General features: G+C 38.2%; 1 protein-coding gene across 1 annotated transcript in view; it reads left to right on the forward strand.

The window, feature by feature from the left end:
- LOC119901835 (netrin-G1-like) overlaps positions 1-26,413 on the forward strand; it is a 71,173-nt gene that overhangs the window by 31,469 nt on the left and 13,291 nt on the right. Inside the window, exon 4 of the mRNA XM_038717544.1 lies at positions 23,770-23,942. Coding sequence (XP_038573472.1) covers positions 23,770-23,942 — 173 coding nt within the window. The remainder of the gene's footprint in view (positions 1-23,769; positions 23,943-26,413) is intronic.

Genomic DNA, 26,413 nt, shown 5'->3' on the forward strand with positions numbered 1-26,413 from the left:
AAGATCCTGTAGAGGTGAGATGTAATACTCCATAGCTAAAAACAAAGCATTCAACAGGCAGGGTGAAAAGAGGAGCTGCAGCAATTTGCAGTATGACAAAAAATATGGTGTTTTTTGAAAGTGAAACCATATAAACCTGTTCTGGTGCAAGCCCTAAATAAGATTTTTTTTAAAAATGAGCATAATATGACCTCTTTAAAGCATTATTGTCAGGTAGGTAGGTAGGTAGGTAGACACTATTTTCACCAGCTAGTCACTAACTTTGCGTGCCACTTGGTGCTGAGCAGGTAGTGTACAGTGGGTTTATCAGATTTTATTGCTGGAAAAGAGTATTATGAATGCATGCATTTGTGTTGTTTTGGCCAAAAAAACAAAACAACAATCCAAAACTACATAAAAAAGGTTTGTAGAGTTGAGGGGGACTGCAGAGTTGGGTGATAATTCTTGGTGGGTTCATCACTACAAGCAACCTCCTTCCCATTATGAAAACTCATTTGATCCATTATTAATATTTAAAATATTGATTAGCACAGCTTTAAAGAGAGCCACTCATCTATTTTTGCTGTTTGAATTTAGACACTATTCGTTCTCCACTTAAGGTAAAAGTTTATGGATTACTGATTTTCAATTTTAAAACCTACACTTTCAGTAAAATAAAAAGGACTTTTGCTGCATATGTCATTAACACAGCTTGCAGTGTTGCAGTGTATAATATTTTTATCAGTGAGTCATCAGAATGCCACCACTGTGATTTTCAGAGAATGAAAACATTGTTGTTTCATGACGCATGGAAATGGCCCACATGATGGTCGTAAAGCCTCTACAGCTGCTTTCCAAAATGGGACCTGTGTTGCTTGCTGCAGTTGGTTTATATGAGGGTAACTAGGTTGGTAATGACCCATCAGATGGGCCCTCTGTGAATTGAATCAGTTAGTCCCTAATTAGAATTCAGTCAACTTCAGTGGCAGATTATAACCATTAGCACGTTGGCTAATTGGTAGGAGACTAATCTTGTAATTAAGAGCATTTGCAGCTGATTAAATGGTAATCATCAGAGACACATCAGTGAAACATGGAGACATTCAGAACTGCCAGGCTGTGCTTCCAAATTTAGCCATGCCCTGTTTAATAATGAGTAAATTTATGGTTTAATCTATGGGGTTTCCTCTCTGAGCAAGCTGCAGTTTTTGCTTTAAATAGCACACTTTCAGAGATCTCAGTATTTTTTAATGATCTTTGACTTCTGGCAGCAAAACCAGAACAAATCAGTCACTGAACATGGGCTGTCATAACTGGCAAAAAAAAGACAAAAATATGACAACACTTCATGATGTTTCTTGTCTTTGATCACATGCCACAACAAGTTTTTCATAATGGTGGCATGTGATACTCCCAATTCAGCTCGACTAGAGAGATATAAATGTTATGCAGTCAGATACACTCTTCTGGTATTCAGACTCGTACTGTAAACATGAATTGATGAGTTCTAAATTGCAAGGCCTGCTACCCAGCACAGAATAGCATCTCCCACAGATATCTTATTTTGCCATTCATTACAAAGAGTAGCAAAAGGTTGGATTGGGGGGGAAATAAGCTATTTTGCCCAATTTTCCATCCTGCCCCTGGGTATCAAATTCAATTTTCCACCAAAAGTTTGCAGTGAGAAAGAAAAGAAAATAAACATACAATTTCTGTCCAGAGGTGGATCAGTAACTCACTTGAAAGAGGGTGATGGAGGCGGGTGGGGAGAGACTGATTAGAGTTGCCACCAGCCTCAGCAGCCTTCTGGCTACAACCAAATGTGAAAGCCTTATCACAGAATGGCCATCCTGTCTGAGAATTCCCAGAAATCTCCACAAACGCTGATAAACTTTCTCTCATACCCAGCTGAATATGTGCAGTGTCAGGTAACCTGCGGATATGTTCATGAATGTCAGTGCTCGGAATTAATGGATACTGGCATGCTTTAGAAACCTTAATTTATTCCTCCACAGTCATCTGTAAATTGTTTTGTCGTATTTTACAATTATATTTCAGAAATAAAGTTATATAAACTTTTTGTATTTGTCGAGGGTTCATGAGAAGTGCTTTGCAAAGATTAAAAGATAATATAAAAGTTTGTCACAAATGGATAAGTCATTTCTCTTGGGGAAAATTGCAGACACAATAGAGTGGCACAGCAGAAAACGTAAGCTTTTTAAAACATCAGCAGTAGAAGATATACCAGTTTGTCCACCAGTATCAAAGGAATTCCATTCATATTGGAGGATTCTGCATGTCCCGATTTATGTCCAATGCCAGCGTTCAGTACCAATACTGAGCCCTTTATGCAGTCAGGCGGAAAGCCAGGGTTTGGAGGTCAGGGCACTGGATGGGCATGTAGCAACTCTGATTTTCATGGAGGACACCAGAGTTTGTCACAGACCTGGCAGTTATATTTACCTTTTTACTAAATGTAACCACAGTCTTTCCCTAATTTTAACCAAGTGTATTAGTTGCCTAAAGTTTTCCAAGAGACTTTGGCACTGTCTCTGAAGAAATCTCTTGGGTGAGGGACGAAAGTCCAATTGCCCTTGATTTTAACCTTCATTGGATAACTAGATGACTGAGAACCTTCACAGACATCTTGCCTGATGTTTCATTTGCCGTAATGCTGTACCTACAGCTAAGTGCATCTGTAGGCTATGCCATAAATAATGTGCACCTCCTCAATAATGTAACTACATGTTGAGAGGGAAAGCAGTTAAGGAGGTACCACATGGGCAAGAGCTGTGATTGGTCAGCTTGTGCTACTTATATTCTCTCAAACAGAGAAGATCAGAGGGGATAGATCCAAGTGAAGAAAACATGAACACCATGAAAAAAGGCTCATTCTCCTTTTAAGTAACATATGTACCTTCTGGTCACTGCGACCCCTCGCTCTCTGTCACAGTGAATGAAGCAACGTAAATGTGGTGATTGATCACGTGATATATCCATCTAGTGCTGCAATAGTGCTATCAACGGGAGAAATCTGATCCTGAGCTAATACTGTAGATATTGACAGCGGAACTCCGATTAACCCCTTTAATCAATAATAAAATAAAATGAACCCTTACCATACCTTTTGCATATTTTATTTGCCATAATCACAAATCACAATCTTGTCCTATCATAACCATAGTGTACACACACAGTACAGATATTGTAGGGCTATTATTAATATTATTATGTATTTATGTGGAAGTAAATAAAACAACATTATATATTATATGTATGCAATTTAATTCAATTTATTAGCGGATAGCCCCTTCAGATGCAGCATCTCGTTTTCAAGAGGGTCAAAAAAACACACATCTATACATACATACAACAATAAAAAATTAAATTAAAAAATTAAAAATGCAGAGAAAACAAATACACAGAATAAATACTCAAAACAATTGAGTTGCTAAGCAGCTTACACCCTCACCCCAGACAATGAATACAAGATTTTAAGACACATCATGGTTCAAACCTTTTCACAATATCATGGTTCATTTGTGGGTTTGGTTCTGTGTATCAATCCTTAATGATTAAGGCTGATTATCTGTAGGGTCATTGTGACAAATGTAAGAAATCCCTAACTTAAGTGCCCAACATTTTATTCAGAAATGAATCCTGGGAAGCTTCAGATGCCACAAATAACAACATAACCAGAAAACCAGAGTAGCCAGTTTCTCAGAGCACAAGTTTATAAAACTGGCTTTACAAGGCTCAGAATTACATTGCACTGAAAATATTTTTACTGTACTATGATCTTGTATGACAGAAAATTGATTGTGAAATATGCCACGAGGAAAAGGTAGAAGGGGGATTTTTTTTCACCTCTCCTGAGTAGAGTCAGAGTGTGTGGCGGGGCTAGCCATGATATTGATTTCTAATGTTATTCCACATCAACAGAAAACAAAAACCTTGAACCATGCAGGCTGTCCCACCTTTCACGTCTCTTTCTCCATCGTTCCTCACTTATTGATCAGATGTCTGCTCGTTAATTAAGACATGACCGCTACTGGCTGGCTGTGCGGTCAGAGCTGCACATCCACAGGGCTGCAGCGGGGCCTGGGAATGAGAGGCAGCTAATCCATAAGTGCTAATGTGTTATTTCTCTCATCCCCCATGTCATTCTCTATTTTCCCCTTACAATGTCTCTTGTTTTTCCTACCTCAATGTTTGTCTATCTTTTTCTTTTTTACCTAGTATCTATTGAATCATCGTGTCAAAGTAACCATAAAAACAGGGCCACAGGTCTTATCAAATAGGTATCACATCCTAATTTCAGACTTGGTTATCTTCAAAGATGCATAGATTATGCTTATTTAAGGTCCAAAAACTCCACTGCCTTGTGAATGCATGTGTTTTGTTTTTAACTGTAGCATTTGTTGGATACATCCAGTCCTGAGTCATGCTCAAGGATACTTTGACAAACCTCAGACTTTACATTATGGACACTCTTAACTATTTAGCAGTCCCGCTGTATGAATTCACTTATGAGTATATCTAAATGCGTGATATCATTTTATACCGAACTACAATAATGACAATCAGCATGACATTCTGACAGAGGTGGGGACTTGAGTTTGAGACTCGGACTCGAGTCACACTTAATTCGCTGCTAAAATTTCACACAATCGTTAATCAGTACGGTAACACTCAATGCATTGCTAATTTTCTCTCCTCATTCTTCTTAGCGGAGGAAAAGATTATCATTAAATTGTCAGGTTACAGCTCTGTCCTGTCCACATACATGTTTCACACACCTTGATAGTTAAATTACATTACAAAGAAAATATAGTGCTGACTGTGGAGGAGCTGAGGTTTGTAAAGCAAATTAGAGATGCAAATTAGTCCTTTTAAGCTAATGAGGAGATTATTCTTTTGGATTTTAATGTACAAATGAAATACATGAGATACAGAAGGGAGATGGCTCTCAGGTTGCCTATTTTTTGTGTTAATTTCTACAAATGTAAAAATCTGTAAATTAAGACACAAAAGTCAAAAATGAACAATCCTATCTGTAATGATTCTGAGGTCATATTAACAGGATTTCCCCTGCCATTATAAGATTTAACTTAGGTGGTGAGGCTCAAAACGGCTTGGTGCTGTGCCATTAATGTTAAATCATTGTGGAGAGCATCAAAACTAATGAAATTACTTTTTTTCAGATCTAATACTAATTCCTGTCCAGTAGACTTTTTTAGCAAGTTTAGCTTTTGGGGTAATAATGGGATCAACTGCTTAAGTTTACTCATGACTGTGACGTTACAACCCAAACTCACGTTCTCCAACATTACAGAGTTGTTGTTTTCTTTTAGCTTGAAATAATCCCATACTTTGGACACTTTCTTCTTTGTCCCTCGCTACTTTCTCTCTCTTCCTCTACTTTGCAAACAGTGCCATTATAATCACGTCGTATGCACACAGCATAAGCGCGATGTGCGAAACAGTGTGCTATATAATTATATGCATCATTGCAAACAACTTGCATCGACGCAAAGAATTTGCTAAAAAGCACAGAAAACTCTGCTTTGTAACACATAAGGAAGTTAGAATATCTCATGTTAACTGCAGGCTTGTAGAAATTTAAAAGAGAGAATTGTTTTATTCCCCACTGACTTTCAATGCTTACAAATGGAAAACAAAAGCAATTTTCAAAAACAACAAAAAAAAATTATCCTAAACTTCCCCTCTGAGGTATACATGAGAGTTATTCAAAGGCAATTTGGATACAAAAGAATAATAGTTTTAGATAAGGTATGACACATTTTACTGTTATTATATGCTCCCCAATGTTCCCCTCAAGCCATAGACAAACTCTGTATCTCCCTTTCCCGGTGGGAATTCTGAGCTCATAAAAGTACCATATCACACACTTCAACTGTATCTTGCACTTAAAAAGAGTCTACATTTGTAACTCCTCCACAGTGCATAACGTGCATCACACCCCGCTGAACCATATAAGATCCAAACCTGGAGGATATCTGCAGTATGCGCTTTACTATGGTCGCATATGGAACTTCAAGAAAAGGCAGCGTGTTGATTTTACACCATTTCATCCACTGTATAGTGTGACAAGACAATTCATCATTTAAACTAATGACATTTGCACATCCTTCTATCCTGAAGAAGAAGCCTTCTCACAACCTTTTTGTATCTCTCCCTCGTTCTTTCTAGCTTGTAAGTTCATAAGGTAGGACAGAATGCAGCAGGAGGAAATAAATCAATATTCCTCTGTGTGTTTGAGTAAAGGACTTTGTTGAGTAGCCTGATAGAATTTGTTGTTTTTAGTTTTTAGTTCAGTGGGTGGAAAATATTTAGTCATTTTTGACTGTAGCAAAGTATACTGTTCAAAACCAAGTTTATGATCATTACTCAGATAAAATGTGCACACCTAGACTGTTTGAAAAACTGAGGAGTCTCATTCACAAACAAACATATCTGTGCTTAAACCGTGCAAATTAACGTTTTATGCACTATTCCGTAAATTCTTATTATTTTCTTACCTGAAACTTTCATTAAAGAATTTTCTTTCTTAATGCATTAGCCAAATGTATTAAATAAACCCCGAAACTGACACTCTTTCATCCTCATCAATATTGTCATAGTTAAAATATTCAACTATAAAAACAGATGGGCAAAGAACTGCTTAGCTTTTGTGGCTGCTAAACCTGCACAAATAAAACAAAAAGAAACCACAAATGGTGAAATGCACCCCTAACGGCGCTTCCAAGCAAATAGCGTCTCGATGCTCTGGAACCTAGTTGCACGTATTTAAATAATATTTAATATATATTTAAATCAGTAATATACATACATTTAGAGCAAAACTGGACCCTTTCTATGCAAATGAGTGTCACTGCAAAAAAGTCCAATCCACAAACTCCAGCACTAATATCCACACACAATTTTTATAGGGGATGTCACACCGAGACTTTGTAGTGATCATGGCAGAAGTGATCGCAGCCAGACAAAACAAAAGCTCATCACAGGCACACACATGGCATGGGAATGAAACTTTAAAACAGTAAACATCATTAAGCCCCAGTGCTAATTAGAATAGTTATAATTCAAAGTAGACTATGTGCTTTTCAACAAACATGTTAAGATATCTGCAGCTGTAATTTTAGACTCAAGTGCCGCTTAGCTATGTTTGTTTATTATTAAGATGATGATGATATGAAAGGATAGTACCCACCCCAGCTCCAGCCTGTTCACCCTCCTGCCATCAGGAATGAGTTTTTTTCAGGAAAGAAGTTTTCTGCTGCCACATTGAAAATGGTTTATTTCTGTTTCCAATTTTATGATTAATTTTGTATCACTGTAAATTGTCTTAATAGCAGAAGGTAGTCACAAACTTAATTCGGGCATGCAAATTGGTTAGGGGTAAAAAAGGTGGGAAGCATACACAAGCAGAGAAACACACAGAGACAGTATAAGAGGGGTCTGTTTTAAGCTTACATGTTGTATAGATAACGTGCATTTGTCTACTGCAACAAGAGAAAGATACCAACACGCAAGGGCATTTGTGTTGAAAATTAGTGGGGACATAAGGACTCAGATTTGGGATGTGAAGATACAGTTAGGTCGTTGGTTTTTTTATACTATTCAACCCCAGTGTAAACAACACTGATGCCGACACGTTTCGTTATTTTTCACATATTTTGACTACATTACATCCAGGTTGCTGCCACTGCTAACATTATTGGTTACTTACAGTGGGCTAGGGTATAAACTTGGTAACATAACTGTATCTGACAGGACAGTTAACATTGTAAGCTAGCTTACTTCTGTCTTACATCAGGCCTCAGTCATCAGTCCTCAAGATGGTGATATCACCATCTTGAGGACTGAAATAGGACATTCTTAAAGGGTAAGATGTAACTGGATGATGTCTGAGCTTCTAAAAGACTGCAGAGCATCCAGTCGCGCAGTGTAAACAGCTTTGTAGCTACGTTTTTAATGCAGCCCATGTTTTTATACTTTTTTACTCCTTCAGTACTGCTTTTCACATGTTTTTTTTAACCTATATTCACCCTAATCTTTGAGCAATTTCTGTTTCTCTCCCTTTTGGGACATTTGTTGCCTCAGATGAATACTTTTTCTTTTTATGTATGGTGAAGGCTGTGTCAAAGCCTGCTGTTTATTTGAAGCCATTGCCAGAGTTCAATTGTTGATCCACTATTTACATTTACATGTTCTCATTTGGCAGACAATTTTATCCAAAGCGACTTATATTTGAGGAACAACATACAAGCATCAACAAAGTATCAACTACAGCACGAGATCTAACTGACAATATATACTAGTAAGAGCAGCAATAATTACTAGTAAGAGCTAGCTCATAACACAACAATGGGGTAAATATCTAGGGAAAGAAGTAAGAGTTAACAAAAAGTGCAATCAATACAAGAGAATTGTTAGGGGATAGAAGAAGAAGAGCGCAGGAAGTGCATATTCAGCCTGATATCATCCAAAGGTGGATGAATAACACGCCGATTTTTTAAGTCATTTGGCGTGGTATTCCAACGCATTTTTTGCATTTCGTGTGTCATTCCATGCCGTTTACACTGCATTGAATTCTATTATGCCGAAACGGCATGCCATTTTACGTCTACTGAAAATAAAATCAGCATGAATGGGATACAAATAGCCATGAAAGTACGACATTAAGGTGGTGGAGGGGTGGTCGGGTGGATAGTAAGTTGGTTCGGTTCCCGAGTGAAACAATAATTACACAACATTAGTGTTTAGTTTTTATGTACGTTATGTTACATAACATAAGTTAGCACTGTACATCATGGCAAACGTTAGCTACTACATTACGTTAGTTATAATGCTACTTTGTTGGTAAGTTAGCGACATAGCGCTAGCTACGTTAAAGTTTAAGTAACGTGCTAGCTAACGATGCTAGCATTGACATCCCCCCCCCCCCCCCCCGATGTTCTTTACTGCTATCCTTAACCATCATGAATTAAATATGCATGAAATGAAATGACACATGAAAACCTTACAATGCATTGACATGGCACGCCGAAATGTCCTTAAAAGTGGCATGCTATTTATACGTCATTCCATGGTGTCACTCACAAGTGTTCTCGGGAGAGATGAGTTTTCAAGAGCTTCTTGAAGTTAGAGAGGGACACGCCTGGTCTTATATCATGCCCAGATCCAAGGATATACATGGGTAAGTAGTGAAGCACAGTAAGGCACTCAACGGGTGCCACAGTGGTCCAGTGGATAGCACTGTGGCCTCACAGCAAGAAGGTTGCGGGTTCAAACCCTGGTTGCCCCGGCCTTTCTGTGAGGAGTTTGCATGTTCTCCCTGTGTCTGTGTGAGTTTCCTCCGGGTGCTCTGGTTTCCCCCAACAACATGCTACGTTCTCCAGTCAGTTGTTGACCAGACACATAAAGTATCTTTAACTTAACAACCTCTATAAGTGACAAAAAGATATCGCATCTTGTCCTTCTTACACCAGAATTCAGAGAGATCTGCAAAAAGCTAATTAGCAAGGTGGTAGCTATTGTAGCATGTCTAAACTAGCAATGAAATTTAATAAATTTATGAGAATTAATACCCAATTATGAATTTTAATATTCAAAAATATATAAAAATAAATATATATAAATATATAAATATAAAATATAAAATATAAAATATAAAATATAAAATATATAAAAATATATAAATATAAAAAGCTCTCATTTAAAAAGGGCACCACCGGAGTTGTTATTATCCTAGAGTCTCCGGTACTCTAGGTAGCTTTTAATAATTATACAATTATTCACCAGTGATCAGTTAGTTAATAATCGCTCAATTATCTTAAATCAATCAGTCAGTCTGATATCTAAAGGGTCAATTCTCTTGGCAGGGACGTAGAAATAGTCAACACACACAATCCCTTGGTTACAGTGAATTTATTAACTAACTAAGGTGATATAAATACATCAGTGAAAATAAGCAATGGCTAAACAATGAGAATGGAGGTTCGATTGTGGGAAGCATTTGACTCATACAGCAGAGGAGAACTAATGAAAGTAAGCTATGAGTTTAGGAGTTAAAAAGACAATATTAACATTATGGGACATCCCTGACCACAGAATGTTTGTTGGGTCTTACTGCTTGTCGACGGCCTGCTTTGGCCTGTTGCACGGGTCCCACGCTAGCTGCCTGATCCTGGCTTTTTGCTAGGGATTCTCCGGGCTTCTCTGTGTCTGATTGAAAAAAAACCTCAAGGGTTGGCCGTCCTCCGTCTGGCAATTCGGCTGTTTTCAGGTTTCCTTTGTTGCCGCTGGTGAGACCACGTGGCTTGGTCTGACCTCGGTGAAGTTGGCTCGACGAAAAAGCTTTAAAGGGGAACTTGGTCGTTCCTGAATTAGACCAGTGTAACTTAACAGACTGATAACTTTAACAAAACAAAAGAAAGAAAGAAAATAAAACAAGTAAAGTTGCTGGAACTGAGGTAAAAATCGATGTCGCGGCACTTCGCGTGTGTAGCTTCAAGCGAAACAAAGACTTCGTTGCGCTGGTTGGAATTCTTAGGGGGTTGCCGGGAGAGGCATGCCGGACGCGTGCCGAAACGTCCAGAGAGCAGAGCGGAAGAGATGCGAAGAGAAGAGAGAGGGTGACGTCATGTGTCACTCTTTTGTGGTCTGGGCCGTGGTTCCCCAAAGTGCAGTGTAACACTTATTTCGTCCACTTGGGGGAGCTCAGGTTACATGAGGAAAGCTTAGATTAATCCAGAACAATCTTTCCTTAGGAACTGGGGAATTTAGTTATTTAGCATTAAATTCAAGCTGGCAATTAATAGAGTATAGTATGACATTTCTTTATCATCATTTCTAAAGGAATTGTGTGAGAAAGTATTGTGAACAACCATTGGTTACACATAAGATGAAGGAGTGTCCTTAATCTTGCTGAAAATAAAACACTGCAAAGTAACTTATTTAGATTCTTTTCAGCAATAATATCAACAACAGGTAGCAACAACATGGTAACATAACTACTCAAATAGAGGCAAACAATCAAGTAACTAAATTATTATTTAACTAAACAGTTAATGCTTTGAGTCTTTGGAGACTGCAGTCTTTGTTTACATAAAGTTCAGGGCTGTCCTGGATTTTGTCACTTAGGCGTGAACGGGTATCCCTTTGATGGGGTAATGGAACACAGAGCAATGTCAATTGCCACGGTTACATGTATGTGGGGGGGCAGTTTAGGGTTTCCTGCCCCCCTCTAAAGGGAAGTTCTGATAGGCTGTTCAGAGAAATGCTAATCACTGGTTAGTGTCCCTTTTGTCAGTTTAACAGTCAGGCACCGCGTTATCAGGCTGTAGAATCAAAGGTGCCAGTTTTACGATCAACTGCTCAGGAATAGCACTTAGAGAAAGTGACCTCTCCACCCCCTTTCTTTTGTTGGGGTCTCTTCAGCCGTCTGTTGAATTTATTGAATTTCAAATTTATTTAATATAAAATGCACAAATCCACACTGTTGTCCACTACACTATCAAGGACACAAGGCATAGTTTATGGAAATATGGGCTTTTAATGACCTGAGGAGTTTATTTTCTACAAATATACATGGTGATTTCTAAGGCTGCTCTGATTTCATTTTAAATCTAATTCTCTAATTTAAAAAGGATTTAGTATTTCTCTACAAAAAGTATGGCCTTTGTTTCCATACCATCATTTAGTCAGATAAGATTACTATGCAATGTAATTGCATAAATGACTGAAGAAAATGTGAAATAATTTTAAATAAGATAATACAAATTTAAAACATTTTGTGGGTTGTCAAAAATCTCTTAATGGGGAGTGAATTAAGAATTAAGCAATTAAGCAAGCAAAGATCGAACAGAATTGTTTACTGAACAGGCTATGTTGCATTGTCCAATATTTAGCAGTTGAAAATGTGACTAGTTGAGAAGAGATACATTATATGGGTGAAAGCCAAAGTAAACACTGTGTCAAGCTTAACACAAGACACAGTAATGTAGTACTGGACAGGAATCTTCCTCGTTGCCCCTTTAAATGGCTAAATTGCAGTCTTGCCCTCCACACAGCCACATGAGCCAACACAAAGCTGCACACATACCCAAACTGACTGGCTCTTATCCAGTCTCTCACATACAGTATATGCACACACACACATGCGCTCCAAATCCTCCAAGCCTGTGCCCTGTGAACCATGACAGCTGTAGCCAGCTTGATTGACAGAGTTTGAAAGTCAGGTTCAAGTGCAGGTTCACACGGCCCTCAGCGTTACTTCGCTACCACTGTAAGGTTCTCACCGGCTCTGGCAACGACTGCTCACTTATGTTCCACCAGATGCCTGTCACATGCTGTGATGTTTTCTGCCAGTCAACTCCCAGTCTCCGGCGTTTAATTAGTGCTCATTAAGGCCCAGGCTTTCTTTGTAAATAATATATGGAGAGAAAGTACATCAACATAAGCTGTCACTGGAGGGCCAGCATCCATGAATAGTAAAATCATCAACATGTCCTTTTGCTACACTTATTGTATGATATAGCTTTACTTGAACTGTAACAGACATGGTATACGTGTGTATAGGTTTATGTGTGTGTGTCCTCACTTGACTAATGCAGTGGAATGGCGTGTTTATTTCTTGTTAAATTAAAGTATTAACACTGCTCTGTAATCAGATTCTTTTTATTTGTACTTCATTGCGTAGTAGGTGAGCGCATGCAGCAAGCAATGCTTGCACGCTTCTCTGTACACACACACTTACAGTGCACAGAGCATGCAGCCGTCCACCGATTTCCATTTTAATGTCTTCCCATTGCCGATTTCTTCACAGCTGCCTCCATGTCTCAGCGGCTTACATCACATGAATGAGACAGCCCTCCACCATGAGGGCTGAGGTGGGCTGAGGAGGTAGACATTACCATACTATATGCCTACATCAATGCACAACTTCAATAATAGGCCCTGTCATTGAAACAAATCACAGGCTTTCAGTGGCAGCGGCCCAAGCCACACAAATTCAAATTTCATTTCGCCTCAGCAGAAAATTGAAGCATGGGGAATTAACTTGTGATCCATTCCTAATATTTCTCCAACAATTTGGGGAGCCCTGGCGGGGCTACTTTATATTTCGATAGGGGACGCAAACAATTTGCTTGATATGTATTACATTACACCCCGAAGAATGACAAAATTGGCCACAGCGCAGAGCGACGAAAACAAGCCTAATCGGACTCTTCAATTTCACGGTGACACAGCCTGGTGTAATGAGGTGACGCTGTGACTCCCCTCCTCTCCTTATGAAAGAGTTCAATACCATCCGAAATGTAAAAGGAGTCAGTGTAAAGTAACACTGTCAAACTCATTATGTTAGCTGGATTTTCCTTGTTCCTGCTCAAATTACTGTTATTGAAGATGGAGACTTTTGTCTTTTCTTTCCCTATCCCTGGAGATTTCTAAAGGCAGCCTGGATGCAATCATTTTAGCTTTTGCCTTATGGTAGTTTATGAAACTGAATAGGTTCTGTTTTTAATTCACTGTTATGAGCCTTAAACTTCATATGAAGTTACATTGCACATTAAAGCAAATATAATGTAAGTTATAAAATGTATTTGAATATACATTAATTTCATTTATTCCAAAATACAGTTTAATGTCATGAGTCCAAGTCCCCATATTTAATAATTCATTAATTCAGTTAACTGTTATATTTTCTGTAAATGTTATTGGATGGTTATTCCCAACATTAAGGTATGAATGCTATTTCAAAACCTTATCCACACTTAAACCTTAACCACACAAGAAAAGTCGAGTGGGAAAATATTTACTTTATAATAATACTTTATTTGTGTGCCTAAACCTAGTTAAATTTAAATATATTGTGACAAAAAACACTGGGAACACTGGGAACAGCCTTTAAATAAACAAAATGTTTTTGTTTTTTCTAAAATTATAGATTCGCAAGGCAATTCAAAGTGCTTTACATGAAACATAACCATGGCATTGAGACAAGATTTAAAAAGAGCAAAAGAAAATAGAAGATAAACAATAAGTTGAACTGAAATTGAATAAACAGATCAAACAGGAAAATAACAATTACAGTGGAGCAAGATACAGCATGAGTGAATTTAATTTAATAAAAAAATAGTTTTATTACATTATTAACAGAAAGGTTTTTGTCCTCCTTTCCCAGACAATCTGAGAGGTCTGGATGCTTCACAGAGCAGCAGATATAACATGAATTCAGTGCTTTATAAAGCAATAGCAGTACTTAAATTGTTATTATTTATATATTTTAATTATTCAATTCTTTGATACACAGGAAGTCAGTGCAAATATCTCAGAACTGGAGAAAGATGGTCCACTTTTTTGGTGTTATAAGGACTCCAGGAGAAGAGTTCTGAATCTGCAGCAGCTGTCTTATTTTAGAAAAACCTGTAAAGACACCTTTATAGTAGTAGGAAAGATAAAATCCTGAGACATACTGTCCTTTAATTCTTGACAATTCAAGTCTATAATTATACAAAGAATTCTAGCTTGGTTTGTGGTCTTTATCATAAGGGATTCAAGATGGCCACTGATCTTAATCATTCTTCTTTGGCTCCAAAAACAATCATTTCTGTTTCATCTTTGTCACATTTTGGACACTTTGGACATATTGCATGTGTCACTTTTGTATAATGTTAGCACTCTCATTAACCAATTAATGGAAAACAGAATGAAAGATTATTGAATACATCATTCTCTCAACAAAGCAAATCATAATGTTTGATATTCTGTTTCAGTGAAGGACAGAACAGTAAGAGACAGGATCCCACAACTAGTTAACATAATGGAAACTAAATGAAATTCTCAGATTGTGCTCCTTGTATAGCTCACATCTATCACAGCCTTCCATCTTTTCATGTGAAAGACATCAAACAGCCTCTCCCTGTAAGGTATTGGCAGGTTATCCTGGTTTGCGCAGGTAACACATTGATATTCATCAAAAACTTTCAGCAAGGCCAAAGTTTCCCTCAACAGCCTTGATCTCTCCATATCTGTCAGAGCTATCACTGGTCAGGATATGTGAGGCTCTACATGTGTCTTGTCGAGGAAGGTTTCAGGAAACCTCAGTATGAATTTATACAGCATGGAGGCGCATTACAGGTTCTGACCATGGGCGACTTGTGTGAGGGAACAGGGGAGATTTAGAGCTGAGGGAGACTGGTTTGTCTTCTCAGTCAGAATGGTGGTCATGAGTTAAATCTGTTATGGAAAAAAGAAAAAAAGGGGGCTTCTAAAATCCTGTATAGCCATTTTACAAGTGATGTCTGCATAACATTTATAGTTACTGCCATTATTTTTCCAAAGGTAGACAATATGCTATTTATTTTTCTTATCTTCATTGTGGGGTGCAACGCATTTTAGCTACCAGCTCTTCATCAGTGTATGACCCGGCCTTGTGAGCCTCAGGATTTATACCCTATCACGGGTACAAACAATCATTTAAGTTAACCACATCATTGCCTCCACAAAAAGAAAGAGAACACTAAGTTAAACCATAGGGACCAACATAAAACACCAGGCACAGTATTGTCTTTTAGTCAGCATTAGAAAATGTCCATGTAAAATAATGTGAGATTTAGTAGTAATAGTAGCAAGGAAGCCATGAAGCCGACTGGACTAAATACTAATTTCCTAACTAAATTGTTAGGAAATGATCGTGGTTTGGGTTACAATGAGTTTATTATGTGAGTGACATGTAAGTCACATAACTTTTAATAAGTAGAAGCTTATAAATATGCTGCTGATACGATACGGTACGATTGGACCTCAGCTTCGAAGTTGGCAGAGTTATGCTAGGAACTGTGAAAAAAAAGTCACCAAACTCAATCCAAGAGACATTTTTATAGCAGTCATTTTTACATGTCATCCTAAGGAATACAAAGGTGTTAGTAATAATATTAACAATCCTCAGTTGGCGCTAATCCTCCAGTCGAGTGCCATTAAAACATTGCAGAAGATAACAAGATCTATGCATCCATTGTGCCACTCAACAATAGCTCCTCATTGATATTCCAATACTAGTATTTTTGCAAATGATATGAGCGACCATTGTGTTATAGCTCCAGTCAGACAAGCTAAGCTCCCAAAGTCAAGCTTGTGCAGGTTGTTCTGAAATGAGATTTTAAGAATTTCTGTAAGCAAGCTTTTCATCATGATTTGTGGGACTTTGACTGGAACAGGATCTCTCTCGTTAATCATGTAAAACTGACTTGGAAATAATTTAATAATGTTTTTTCTAAAATTATTCATGAGCACACTCCCTTCCACAAATTTAGAGTGAAAGACCCAAACAATCAGTTTTCCCCGGTCCAGTCTACTAAAAGAGAGAGATGTTGCCTGGGCTAAGGCCAGAAAATCCAAATCCCAAGCTGACTGGTTTTTAGACAGCTCCCAAATCATTTTACCTCTCATCAAGAAGGCTAAATCAGAGTTCTGCCTTCCTAAACTACTAGTAAATTAAATGATCCTAAAAAAATTTGAAAAGTCATAAAATCCTAATTTGGGACTGTAATCATATACTGTAAATTGATAAATTAGTCATTCTTAACTGCTTTAGTTCTTTTAATTAAATTCGTCATGTTCCTTAACTGAGTCTTTACATCCAGATCCAAAACAGCCAAATGAGCAGAGGGCTCACTCTTCACCATCCCCAAATAATTCTATGGTTCAACCATTCAATTTTATTCTTCATGTAATACGGGTCTATAGAGCCTTGAAGGTGGGGTAAGCGATACTAATCCAATACACGTCTTTTGTCAGATTCAGCAAATCTCTCCTCACAGTCCACTAGCTGTCAGTTCTGTGTGTGCAGAAAAATAATCCAGTGTTGGTACACAGCCCTGGCACTGTAAATAGGAAACAAACAAAGGCTCGGAACGAACCACTCAACAGTATTCCAGCCATTTCAGTCATGATTTATGTGTCAGGTAAAATTTATGTACAAAATCTTGTGGATTTCATTTTGTGAAGATGATACAGCATCTATTGCTCACCGCCTTCAGTAGTACAAATCCTTGAATTACGGCATTCTGCCTTTGATGTTGTTCAGTCCCACTTAACTCAACTTAAGTTGGCATTAAATGCAGACAAATCCAAATTCATGTTTTTTTCAAATGGCAACAGTTAACATCCAATCTTCATAAGATCTCAACTGCTCAAGGGGTTAGAATTGAGTAAGTATTTAGGTATTATTATTGATCAGAGTTTGTCATTCACATCACACATTGAAAACCTTGTTTCCAAGCTGAAGCTTAAATTAAGTTTATTTTTTAGGAATAAATCTTGTTTGTCCCTCCAGGCAAGGAAACACAACTTTTTTACCTTTATTGGATTATGGTGATCTGCTCTTTATGTAACCCGTTCTCATTCCCAGATCGTCAAATACAGACACCTCGTCAATGCCCCTTGGCATTTCATATAGACGCACAAGGCACCCAATCACGGCAATATTAGACACTCAGAACAACTACTCCAGCCCATCCACTCATCCCAGGTTGTCAAATACCGATGCTGCTCTCTCAAGCCCCTCGGTGTCTCATGCAGATGCCCCAAGGTAGCCTACTGTAGCATGAGACGCTTTTTTAACACATGGTTAACATTGTGAAATGGCCCAGTTTGGTTGGTTTAGGCAAAAAAACAGCTTGTCTAAATATAAAAAAAGTTTATTATGTGAGTGACGTGTAAGTCACGTAACTTTTACAGTACAAGCTTATAAATATGCTACCCCTTCTTCCTGGAATAATGTTCTGAGTGACCTAACTTATCACAGCAGATTAATATGGGATAATTACATTTTAAAGGATGGGGAAATAGGACTTGCCTGGTTAAATAAAAGATATATGGTTTCCAGTGGAAAAGGTGATTACATTTTGACAAAACTAAGAATTTCACTAAAACTATGAAATCATTGACTTTAATGAGATTTTTCTTCAAAGTCACTATAAGGTTAAACTTGAAAATTAGCTAAAAATTAAAGTTTCCTTAACAGTTAAGTAAGTTAAGTTAACTTAATTCAGTTCAGGCTCTTCTACTTTGAGGTTCTTATTAAATGAGTGCTGTGCTCCTCTCGTCTTGAATCAGAGATGCTAGAAGCTGTCACAAGGAAGAAATGCTTGTCAACACAGTGCCAAAGAAGCAGGAGAAACCAAGGTTAGGCAGAAGCCAGAGGAGAAGACACAGGGCACTGCTGCTGTCTAGTCCAGAATTTCAACATAAACTAGACCCTCGCCTCAGGTACTTCACTGCAGAGATTTATTCTTTGTTACATTTAGTGTGCACATTCACAGGCCACAATTTAGTCAGAATAAAGACCAGGATCTGTATGACATAACACATATGCAGAATATTATAATCAGTGTCTGTTTTTTTCTGTGCAAGGATTGAAAAGGTCATGACAACACTCATAATGATGAAAATTCAAGCCTACTCTGCAGAATATAAAATCTTGGTCTGTTCAAATTACAAAAAAAGGTACATATGTTTTCTTACTTACCTAGACACAACACATTCTCACTCCCGACTTGTCACATATGGAGGATTGATCAAGGCACTTTGGTGTCGCTTTTATTGCCCTGTCTACCCCTTTGGCGTCAAGTTTAGGGCTCCACGGTCAAGTTAGCAACGCCTAGCAACAACAAATACGCAACATCTGATTGGACTTTCAAAATAAAACGCTAGCGATTTGAAACATCGGCATCTTAAAATGGCACGTTATTAAAGTTGTGAAACGTTGCAATTTGGTTAGGTTTAGGCAACAAAACTACTTGTTTAAGATTAGGTAAAGATCATGGTTTGAGTTAAAATAATTACATACATCAGTTAACCCATAAGTGACTGACGTTACTTGTGGAACTTAAGTAAGTAAGTAACTTGCCTAACTCAAATAAAAATATTTTATGTTGACTTTTTGTTTCACTCTGGACACGAACACCTCTCTCCTGGTTCAAAATCTGGCTTCTGGCCCTCCATCCACACCAACCACCTCCTTATTCAGCTTTTTCTGTTAAATATCATAAACTTTCCTTTACTGTCAAAAACTAACACTACAGGGCTTCCCCCACTGCGTTGAACTATCACGCTATAGGGATCACCAGTGTGTTACAAACTGACACTGATGGGTCTTGAGTATGCGTCCATATGTGACGAGTAAGGGCATGTGTTGAACTGGTGCCCTTGTGCCAGATATGACTGAGCTGGGCAGATGCAAACATTTAGAAAATCAGGAAGATACCTTTTCAATTTAAGGTTTGGTTATTCTACTAATGTAACTCAACGTGCACACGATGCCATTGGTAACTGTGTTGGAAAGCGTTATATTAAAAGCACATTTAGTCTATGCAGAACAAACGTAGCCTACACACTATAACATCTAAGTCAGATGACCAAAGGATTAATTCTGATACGTTAATAGAATCCTCTTGTTAATCCTCAGAGCATGACTTTCTTTTGATGGAAATTATTTATTTTCTCTAATTCGCATTGTTTACTGTTTGTTTTATACCGATGCCCATCAGAGAATTCATTAAATAGAATGTCCCCAATGAAACTCTATATGTACTTACCCTACTTCATTCAACAGTGGGCTGCTCCCATGTTATTGCCACAATAATTCTTGTTGTAAAGATCTACATTGATTGATACAAGATTATGTTCATGTATTCAGGAACAGTCATTTTGTATTGGGTGCCTGTGCTGTTATTTACACCTATTATTCCAAAAAGAGAGTTGAGACATGCTTGGACATGCATAAAATGACTTGGAAAGATCTCTCTCTGCATACATTAGACAATATTAACAAAGTAACTTGTACTTTGAGTTGTATATTGACCATGTACATACTTTTATACTTTTACTTGAGTAGGCTTGTCAAAGGGCAATTTTTACTTTGAATTGTATTTTTTGTATTTTGAGTAAAGATTTTCAATACTCTACCCACCACTGGCCCAGGTTTTGAGATCTAAATCTCTGAAATCTCTTTCTACACACAAGTAAGGGGGATCACTTTTGTGGTGTTCACAGCATTCAAAAATTTAATTTATAAACTTCAGCAGAGGGGATGTCCTAGTTACTCCAGACAATTCCCAGACCTCGCTGTAAACAGTTTTCATTGAAACTACTTAACATTCCCAATAAAAAATGTTACAACATAATAATAATTGGGAAATTTTTTCTGGACAAAGATGTTGCTGGTTTTCTTTTAAATTATATTCTCAGTGCTGTGCAAACTAAATTCCATTCACCTTCATTGAAGTGGAAGCAGGAATCCCAGACACAGATATCTCAAAACTAACAAATTAACAAGACTAGCTCATGATTAGAAACCACTAGAGGGGAGAAAATATTATTTTTTGTGATTTTGATGAACTGACCTTTTCTTGCACACAAAACGCACACATAAACCTGAACAATAGCACACACAGCATCTATACCAGTGTTCATTTCATCCTTTAAGAACATTTTCACCCCCAGCTGAAGAAATGAAATTGATGGAAAGGACATAGACGTTAAATGATCTCCAGGGTCTCCTAAGGGAGGGTCACTTGTTTGGATAATGGATAATACCCATGGCTATTAGGCTGTACATGGGATAAAAGGTCATTAAAACTTTATAAAATGTATCTCTGTAATGGTGCTGGTTCAAAAGCCTGGACATAGAGGGAATATCTTACCTCTTGTGACCCAGACCAGGGACAGAAAAACTATCTGATTACAATATGACAATGCCAGCGGCAAAAGCACCACATCTCAGAGCTCCCCTGAGTCCACATCCTCTACTCTACCCACACAAGTAGGACCAAATGATCCAAATTTTGCTGTTTTTTAATTAAGTGGAAGGTCAAATCTCATCACTCTTTACTTCAGGGAGCTGATGCTGTCTACATGGCAGAAGAGTTACACCGAGTCATTAATTTTAGGGAGCCGAGACTTTAATTGATTAAAAAGTTAAGGACTTTGGGGACTGCATGGTAAGAGGCACAAGCATTTAGTTGATGCTGTGAGATAGCACTCTCTAAGGAATGAGGATGATATTCTTTTTCAAAAAGACTTAAGAAGTTGTTGAGGATGTTGCTGTAGCTGTGGATGTCCATGTAATGCAAATTATGGTTTCTTTGTTCTGGTTTGAACTGAAAGGTTTGCATGATCTTCCAAGATGTATGTGAATTCCTGCATGAACACATGACTAGATTTTGGTACTTAAAGTCATAAATACTTGTCAGTCATGTATCAAATGTAAAATTTCTAAAATTGCAGTGAGACTTTCAAACACTGATTCTGGTATTACATTTACATTTACATTTATTCATTTAGCTCAGGGGTGTTCAATTAGAATTCAAAGAGGTCCAGTTAGAGAAAATTTCCCGAAGCAAAGTTCTGGAACATCAAAACTACTAACTTGCGTTATCATTCAGTACCATAACGTATAGTTGTATCAACATATGTTTTTAGTCAACAACGGTAATAAAACAATAATAACTACTCTAATAATAAATTCTAAATTTAAGTAAACTAAAATAAAGTGCCTAATTTTTAGAAAAAATTAAATAAAAAGTGTAGCTTTAAGTGATGAAGTGTAGTCTTAACCAATTTTATAATAAACACTCAACATATCAAATGAACAGCTGTAATGCCTCCTCTTCTCTTTCATTCCCTCTTATAAACCTCTTTCCTACTTTCTCTTGTTCAGTGAGAAACGTGAGCTCTAGCTTCTCCTGCCAGCTAGCATTGGAGATCTATGAGATATTCTGGTGTTGAACTGCCCGTGGGAGGAATGTACATGTAGAAATCTGTACATTCTTGATTAAAAACATGTGAAATCTCTTTCCCCTTTCGTCTCCTCAATTCATGTGTGTTTCCAAAACGTCTCTGGTGAATCTCGCGGACCCGACTTGCAAGCATCGGAATGCACAGATTTGATTGGCTGAGCAGTGTCACATGAGACGACTGGAGCACATGTGATTGGTCTGTGACTTTCCTGGGCCACTAAACCAGTACAGTAAATGCAACAAAAGCTGCGTGGGGTAAAAAAGAAACACTCCATCACGAGGTAGTAATTCTCAATAATAAATCGGCTGTAAAAAAATGTTTATAACACTCTGTAACACACTGTTGCATAGTCGTAAACTGATATGAGGAACGTTTTTGTATATGAATGTTTTTATTAACAATTTATACCCGACACTTAACTAATGCATATTAACAGTTAATGAATGATTGATGACACATTGTAACATAATTAGAATCATATATTATTATGTCAGTGGTTTTAAATACATTTAGAAATAGTTAATACACAAACGTGTAATAATTATCATTTATAACACACTTTAACATGTTTATAAGCTGATATTTGTAATATATGTAATATTTGTGAGCAATTCAAACCCTAATATAGGAACTTTCATTTTTTAAATAATTTTTACAATACAGTAGTGTATTAAAAGCTAAATATTGGGTTTAAAAGTAGACTTTATTCAGTAACTTTTACTGCTGCTTATCAGCTATGTTGAACAGGCTATAGTTTCCCTGGTTTCCCGCACTTATCTATCATTAATGTGAGATGTCACAGTACGGCCAGGAAGTCAATTAGAATGGATGTATTCCTGACAACCACTGTCATTTCTCTGTCTCATGTTCACTGGCAATTGTAGGCAACAGATACCTAGCTCCTGTGTCTCAAATGGAATGAATCTTTCCTCTGAAGCACTTTGTAAAAACAAACATAGGCATGATGTGAAACCGTGAGCTGCCCAAAACCCCTGTGGACGGGTAGTGTGGCAGATCCACTCCATGTTCTCCTTTCCCAACTGTTTCTGTATCGCTCCACAACCTCCCAAGAAGCTGAGGTCACTAGTTGGAACCTTTTATCCTCTTAGGAGTAAAATCAAATACAGAGAATTATATTTGGAATACCCATGGTATATGAAACTGTAATATATCATGTAACAACAAACACAGCCTATTCTGCCTCCAATAGCGTACCTCACTGGGAGTAAACACAACTCTAACGAAAATAACAAAGGTTCTTTTCTGAGAAAATGCAATTTACTCACTGCTCATTCTGTTTGTTAGAACCACACAAGTGAGAGTCAAACTGCAAACAACTTTTCCCACACACTTGGAAATACAAGCTTGCTTGTTCCATGTGGTCAGAACGGGGGTGGATTTGGTTGAGTGTTGAGCCTTTCTGCCTTTCTCTCCTCTCCTGTCAGGAGCATCTGTCAGCTCTGCCACAGTTCTGTCTAATAAACCAGCTCCGCCGACCGGAAGGGTTTCCAGCCTGAAGGCTCCTTTGCCAAATAACACAGTAACTTTGAAATGAAAGAAAAAAAGATAATTTTCAGGCAACGCTGCTTCTCTTCATGCTGTCATCTCTCTATCAGATCCCTGTTTTGTGCTCAATTAGCAAATCTTACAGAGTGCCTTTCATTTAGCTCTCAAAGTGGCAAAAGTGACCTTATTCGCATCGCTGTTCTCTCCGCAGGGGCAGCGACAAATGAGGCCTTGTTTTTTTAAAGGAGAGCATAATGAAGCTTTGTGGAGGCACGATCCAAGTCAGATAACCCACTAGGATTTCAATTTACCCCTGTCAAAAAATTTGAAAGCACAAATAAATGCTGCAGCAAGGCCAGACTTTGCGTATTCCCTCCAGAGGGTATTGATTCAATGGGTGCAGAATGATGCCTATTCATGTGTTCGTCTTTTGTTGTTATCTTTCTGTCTCAGGTGCAAGTGCAACCTGCATGCCAACAGCTGTGTGTTTGACAAGGGGAAGCTGGGCTGTGAGTGTGAACACAACACCACAGGGCCAGACTGCAGCCGCTGTAAGAGGCACTATCACGGAAGAGCCTGGAGTGTGGGCTCCTACCTCCCTATACCCAAAGGAACGGCAAATATATGTGAGTATATCAGTTTTAACATTTCTAATGTTCGGTAAAAATACACTTGCAATGCAGCTACTTTTCTGGTGATACTGTTTCCGTTTCCAGTCTAGCTACAGCAGATACTGGTGTCTCATGGAGGCTGGAATAATGAAACTTAATGAAATTTCAATGTATTTTAATTAAATAGCGCCTATTCATAACAGAAGTTATTTCATTGCATTCTTTTTTATAGAGCAAGTCTAGACTGCTCTTTCTTATATAGTTTACAGAGACCATGAGCAAGCACTTGGTGACAGTCCAAGGATAAACTCCCTTTTGTCATAATTTTTATTTGTGAATACATTTTACTCTTTTATTGTGTGAATAATGGCTGTACTCAGAATCAAAGATGGAAGGACATTCGTCCACTCTCAAAATCTCTGAAGGTGTATTCATACAAAGAGCTAAGTGCCTTTTGACATTTGCATGAATTCAACTTGTGTTTATGTACCGAAACACAGAGAATTCTGGACCCAAAAGCACGAATAAAAAACAGGATGGTCACTCAAACAGGGTCGTCACAAAAAATATATTTGTCAAAGGAGATGGTCCGGATCAAAGCATTGGTGGATGAGCAGTATGGCAGATCACGGAGAATCCAGGCAAGCAGAGTGAGCAGTACTGGCTGAGGATCCGGCTGCCATGGTGCAGAGCGAGGCAGAAAGGCAGATATTAAACCTGAACACACGGAGGCACAAGGTTAATCAGGCGATCACATGGAGAAAACTCAAGGAATAACTAGAAGAGTAGGCCGTAGCGCTAGTACCACATTGGCTGAACGATTTGAAGGTAAATGAGGTGAAGAGCCGGGGTAGGTAGAATGCAATGTCTTGATTAGTGGATGCGTAACAGGTGTGCAGAAGGTGACTGGCAGTCGGAGCAGGAACGGAGTGCCACACCCAGACAGAGAAACAAACTGGGAAACTGTCAGGAAACACAGGAAGGAGGGGAAATGGCAGGAAAATACAAGGGATGAGAGAGAGATACTGCCGGACCACAACACATTTTACTAACTGTACAGACTATGTTATGTTATAGCTATCGCTAGCAACAGATGCACCGATTGTGTCAGTTGGATGCTGAATATCCTCTGAATGAACTCAGAACTCCACAGAAACTCCAGTTCTTTCTGTTATTTCCTCTCGTCTATGTACGTTTATGAAGCAGATTCAGAAAACCCTGACAACCCTGAGAAATATTTTGTTATATGGGTCATTTCGTAAGGCAGTGGCGACAAATTACCAATTTTGTTATTTAGAGATCCACTTCATGCCTGCTTCTTTAGTAGGGACTTAATAATTGACATATCAAGTTATGTTTCATTCATTCAGTATTAAGTAAACATAAATAGCAGTCCTTCCAGTCCATTAACATTGAATGTATTATTCCTACCTCAGCTCCATGACAAGTGCGAACTAATGCTGGTTATTTTTCTGCCTGTTCACATGGTATCTCTGAGGCAGAAGGTGCTCTTTTGCATTATCCCCATTATAATCTTGGATAGGAGTTGAGTCACATTTATCAAATCCCATGCCTGAGGCAGGGGGCTCATTGCCTCAATAAATCTAATAGAGCCACTCAGGGATGTGGTGGTGGACGGCCAGGCGAGGCCAGATGGTGGAAGATCTAGCCCTCTGGTCCTCCGTTCACACTGATTCAGCCTTACAGTCAGATATTTTCATGGCAGCAGTCTGCTGGGATTGACAGCAGGTTTTTCAGATGCTCAGTTTGATTGTCTGACTTGAATTCTCGGACATGGTGCTCTGATTAGATTTGTACAGAGATATTATATTGCTATTGATCCGCTGAGTTTGAGCTGTAACGGTGCTTTTTCTTGCTCGTCTTTGGGCTACTTGTTGATGATGAATTGGAGGATCACATAGTCATTTGTATGACCACGTGTCTTATAAAACTGTGATTGTGTATGCATGTATCTGCACAAAATGATGTGTGTGTGTGTGTGTGTGTGTGTGTGCGCGTGTGCATGCATGCCATGCATGTGTTGAGTTTGTTTATGGGAACGTTTGTGAACTCTAAGGAGATATTGCTGGATTTACCCCTGAAACTCTTCTGTGTTATGAGTCTCCCTGCACTGTGGTGCTCACTGTCAGATTGACAGGCCGTTATTAAAAAATCCAACACTTGGCCGCATCTGCACTGAACTGATGAAAACAAGGTCTAGCCATATCAAAAGCAATATTAACACTTGTTTGGCAATGGCATAAAATGCAATAATGTAGCACATGGAAGTGACGTAAAAATATTGGTCCCCCAGGTGTTGAATGAACACACTTTTGTCTTGAATTATTCCTATTTCTCGCATAAGTGAGGCCCAGGTCCCTCAACATGCCTTTATTCATTATATGAAGCTCATATTTCCTATGAGGATATTAAACATACAGCTCTCATACCAAGACAAATATGCTGAACGTGCAAAATGTAATTAT

This window comes from Micropterus salmoides, unplaced genomic scaffold, assembly GCF_014851395.1.
Source record: "Micropterus salmoides isolate LMB-PRFRI ecotype aquatic unplaced genomic scaffold, ASM1485139v1 Ms_hic_scaffold_14, whole genome shotgun sequence".
In the NCBI taxonomy this organism is placed as follows: Eukaryota; Metazoa; Chordata; class Actinopteri; order Centrarchiformes; family Centrarchidae; genus Micropterus; species Micropterus salmoides.